General features: G+C 34.6%; 1 protein-coding gene across 1 annotated transcript; it reads left to right on the top strand.

Moving 5' to 3' along the window:
• Nucleotides 1-542: 542 nt before the first annotated feature.
• On the top strand, nt 543-4,723 carry LOC102580910 ((DL)-glycerol-3-phosphatase 2; the record flags this gene model as incomplete). Its single annotated transcript, XM_006341224.2, has 4 exons — nt 543-706; nt 859-1,006; nt 2,790-2,869; nt 4,209-4,723. Coding segments are annotated over 4 exons (543 nt in total), but the record flags the coding sequence as incomplete, so codon positions are not given.
• Between the last annotated feature and the right edge of the window lie 462 nt (nt 4,724-5,185).

Genomic DNA, 5,185 nt, shown 5'->3' with positions numbered 1-5,185 from the left:
ACAATGGTCTTCGAGTGTACCCTCTTGTGGACTGTGGTATACACTTCAGAGATGGAACACCTTTTGCTGCGAACATGAGAAATGATTTTCAGAGGTTTCATTTTACTCCTACCATCGCATTGGTAAATGATTAGTTTGACTGAACATTATGTGTATTGTGCATCTTTTAACTCATTGCAAAAATTTAACCATTCGAGAGTTCACTATGCATAAAGATTGAAATGAACAATATGTAGAATATATATGCTAATTTTCATACTTAATATCCACTCTACTTCAGAAACAATTGTTCTAAACTAACATTACTAGATGCAAAGAACTTGAAAACATAATTATCCAAGAGGTTACCTATCAACTTGACAATCTCTTGCTAGAATTACAGCATGATCATAAATCTAATTCCATATTCTCCTTACCTGTGAAATCCTATCCAACAACTTCTTGAATAATTATGTTTTCAAGTTCTTTGCATCCAGTAATGTTAGTTTAGAACAATTGTTTCTGAAGTAGAGTGGATATTAAGTATGAAGACTAGCATATAAATTCCACATACTGTTTATTTCAATCTTTTGATTTCATTTAATGCAAAATTGGATCAGTATACACGAATTTCTTTGCTTGTTTTAACTATCTGTCCTGTTATAGGGGCCAGCCGGCTGATTCATCACCTTCATGAAAATGGGATACCAATTTGTGTTGCTACAGGGTATGTCATCTTCTTTTAGTTTTGTTCACCAGGAAGTTTACCATTTGTGGCATAATTAGTATAGCAAGTAGAAGTGTTAGAATTATCATATGCTAAGATAATGTTTAAAAAGTAAGATTCAAAAAGTGAACTAATATAAATGCATTTTTCAGTACACACACGCGGCACTTTGATTTGAAAACTCAAAGACACAGCGAACTTTTTTCACTAATGCATCATATCGTTCGTGGTGATGATCCAGAAGTTAAACAAGGGAAGCCATCACCTGATATATTCCTTGCAGCTGCAAACAGATTTGAGGTGATTCTCTGATTTTTGTTTCTCTAGATTGGTATATCCTGAGAGATCTCGCAGCTATGATGCTTAACCTTCTCTTGGTGAATCTTCTATTACATAGACCTCCCTTAGTATTGTCTAACTGATAATTTACCTACTAGACTTTTCAGATATGTCTGTTTCTGTTGGCTTGGTTCTTATATCAAACTTCAAATAATGTTATTTTTTAGAAATAGAAATTTTGCACTGTGAGCTGTTTACGGTGATGCAGTGATCAAACACGTTAGTCATCTTTAATTGTTAGCTTCCAAATGAAAAAAGTGAAGTCAATGATATTTGTTAAGATGTTGCATTGTTTTGCCATCTCAGAAGTTAAATTTATAAATCTGACTCGCTCATATCAATCCAATCCTCCTCCTCTGCATGTTATACAGTTGTCTTGCCATCTTCAACTTCAACTAATTACGGTGCTGCACAATATTGTAATGTATCAGCAAAAATAGTATAAAAAAGTTCTATATACAAATATACATTTATGTGATGTAGTTTGACTTGATATGGAGGTTAAGAAAGAAAGACTTTCGAAATTTGTGGTCTAAAATTAGTAATAGATGTTTGTGTGGCTATAAATCATTTCATTAAGGATAAAGTGGACATTTTCTAGTTAAATTCTAATTGAATATAGAAATTTGTCATTCTTTTTGCGACCGACTGAAATGGAAAGTGAGTCATATAAATTGGGACATAGGGAGTATGATACCCCTTCCTTGCTCCATTTCCCAATATAACCTAATTAAGTGAGCGTCAGCATCAAGGCACACAGAGTTGTGTCGGAAAACTGTTAAGCCTAACCCATCTAGAGTCACCGGAACTTGTATTTTCCGGACATTGATGTCAGCGAGGTCCGGTTCACAAGATTAATTTTCTACCCTTCCATCTCACCAATCTTAACCCTGGCAACTTCTATATCAGATGGAAATTCCAAAAGAAATATTTCATTGATCATTTCAACAATCCCAAGCTTTGATGCTCCCAGCTTCTTCTGGCCAAGATATAGTCACTTGTGTTCAACTTCATCTCTGGTTTCCCTTCTACATTTTCTGTTAAGCATGTGAATATGTACTTTTTACTCCATCTACCTTCAATACCATATCTTCATTATCAACCTCACGAGTCTGTATACTCCCGTTTTCAGCAAACCTCCGAATCTTTCAAGCTATGTCAACCCATCCGTCGTTATCCTTGAACACAGAGACTATTATTTGTCTTTTCCTCCTTCCATGGACTGTCACTATCTTTATGTATCTATCCTTATGTATATAAAAGTTTATCCAAAGTTATGTTTGAACAAAATGTGTTTTGATTATTCAAAACTCAACATGGAGACTTTGTGGGATAGACGGTGTATTTAAAAGAGAAAAATCTGGTTCCCATGTGATTTTTATATGGTATAGTATGTTTTTGAAGTTCTCTTTTTAGGAAGGACACTATTTTGGGATAAACTAAAATTGGAAGGTGGGCATTCAAATTGAAGCGGAGAGTATATAACATCTAAAATTTCTAGGACGTTTTACTACATAAAGGCAAAATCTGTACTACTTTTTCTGAATGTACAAGCCTTTAGGGAAAAATAATGTAAGTTAACACTATTTTGGTTACCAAATCTGAGAAAGTTAGGTGTAGTTTGTAAAACTAGAATGGAGATCCTTCAGATAATGGAACAGTAGATACATGGTCAGTTTAAGTAGTCAATTATGACATATCATGGATGCCTATGAGCTGTATTCTTTGTGTTTTATATGGACAGGGTGGACCAGTAGATCCACAGATAATTCTTGTATTTGAAGATGCGCCCTCTGGTGTCCTTGCAGCCAAGAATGCTGGAATGTAAGTCTATCACCAAGAATTTTAATGTCTGGTGATAATTTTTTGATTTTCTTCTAATAGAATAACTTGAGAGAACTACATGATTACTTTCGAACCAAGTGCCTCTTTGGTTGAGTGAAATTGCACTTAATAGAACTTCATTTTCCATGATTTTAAGGAGTTTAGATACCAAGTCTCCTTGTACTTTCCAGTAAATGCTTGCACAACTACATATCTTTTATTTTGTTTTTTTCACTGTATGGTTTTTTGTCTTAGTTATTACTATAAATATTTTGCTCTCCAACAGCAGTCTTATGTAGTTGACATCCTATGCAAAAGGTTACACTGATTGGTGTCAACATGTAAATAGTATGCCTTTAATATTTCATCTAAATTTATGTCTCAACAATTTGGCACTCATTAGTTGATTAACTCACAGGTGTTGTAAATCTCTTGAAGATGACATCTAGTAATTGAGAAAACAAGAAGATTTTGGTCTGGCTCTTGGTCTCAGAGCACACTTCAGGATCTTGCTTTCTTCTTCCTCCTATTTTGGGGTTTTGTCTTGACTTTCAAGAATCTCTTTCAACCTATCAACATTGCAAGTTCTTCCTGTTCTAATTTTCTGTCCGATTTATAATCTTCTTTCGGGATCATTCGATAATCTAAAAGATACATATTATTGTTCTGTCCTCAACTTGCCTCAGTTTGCTACTTTATCAGGACCCTGAATTTTCTATGGCACCCACACAAACACCTAGTTTTGCCTGTGATGGATAGACGATATTCCTTGTTTGGGTCCTTACATATGCAGACCTAAATCTCTTGCTAGTAGTGATCATTAGAGTCCTTGTAACATGGTTTCTTTTTGGTGTTTGCTCTGGTTTCTTGTGTTTTCCTAATAGTTTTCCTGCTTTGTCCAATATGAGGCTATGTTTTTTCCTTAAATTAATTTCTTCAGATGTGTTCAGTCTGGAATGTTAGCCGTTATCATGAGTTTTGAACTTCCTCATTTTTGTTTGCATCTATTATTACTGCATTTTTGGGTCTTATGAGGGATGATTACACCAATAACATGCTTTAGCTACTAAAATCCCCAAAGTTCTGTTCGTTGATAAGGGTTTCTTCCGGTAGATGTAACAACGTATGCCAAGTGGGTCCTGAAGTGGCATTATGATTTCCATTGTCATTGATATAGAAGATCACCTGGTTGCATTTTGGTCTCTTTTACCCCCCATCTATTGCATTAATGTTCTTATGAGAAAAGTGAAGATTCAGATATACAGTCGTCATAGGAAAATGTATAAAGCTCTGATTGCGCTATCATCTATTGACTTGGGATTTATGTTACTGCATGCAGGTCAGTAGTAATGGTTCCAGATGCAAGGTTGGATAGTTCATATCATCAAGTTGCTGATCAGGTTTTGAATTCTTTACTTGATTTCAGCCCAGACGATTGGGGATTGCCTCCATTAGAAAATGCATCAACAAACTCAATTAGTTTAGTTTGATCACGATTCTTAAGTTCCCAAACAGAGCCTATTATGAGTTCAAAATTCGGATTTTTGGGGTTCGCCTCTAGTTGGTTATTCATAGAATATTCAGCTTTATGTTGAAATGAAGAAACTGAGGATTTCGTTGTATTGCAACTCGTGTAAGCCCGCATGATATGGTAAACTCCATTCTCCAATCTCAAGTCTCCAATCCCAGCAGGCAAGTGGCCCTTTTTACCTAGTAGGTTATCTCTCCCTTGTCATATGGAGTTGCATGTCAAAAGTCATAAATGCAGTTCTGTACATTTTATTTGTTGAAAATCAATTTTAAAAAATGGCAGTCATGTCGTTGTCGGAACGGCTAGGAAACTGGTTTGACTCATATCAAGTTTTCAACTCATTTCGAACGTTTCAAATGAAATCGAAATGCTATTTTACTAGTATTGGTATTCCTCATCTCAGTTTGACATTCCAAGGAATTGCACAAGTTAATTAACTTGATGACATCCAAAGTGAAATTGGATTGGTTTCTGAAAATGAATTACTAGCAATTCTTTTTGCTAGGGTAAAAACGTGCACTTAATGATTATTTAATAATCTGAAATAAGCACTTTCCTTTTATCCATGTTGCTAGGTTGTGGTAATTGAAATAATGACTTCACTTTCCTTCAATTTTCTCATGTTTGGTTGGGTTAAATGTTTTGGAAAATGTTTTCCAAATCAACTCATTTTCCTCAAATTTAAGGAAAATGACTTCCCTTCAAAATTTAAGAAAAACATTTTCCAAAACTCTCTTCCAACTTCAAAATTTAAATTTGTTTTTAAAAAAAATTTTCAATTCAAA

This window comes from Solanum tuberosum, unplaced genomic scaffold, assembly GCF_000226075.1.
Source record: "Solanum tuberosum cultivar DM 1-3 516 R44 unplaced genomic scaffold, SolTub_3.0 scf00022, whole genome shotgun sequence".
NCBI classification, from domain to species: Eukaryota; Viridiplantae; Streptophyta; class Magnoliopsida; order Solanales; family Solanaceae; genus Solanum; species Solanum tuberosum.
Note: the sequence above shows the minus strand (reverse complement) of the source record. Positions and strands in the feature narration are given on the sequence as shown.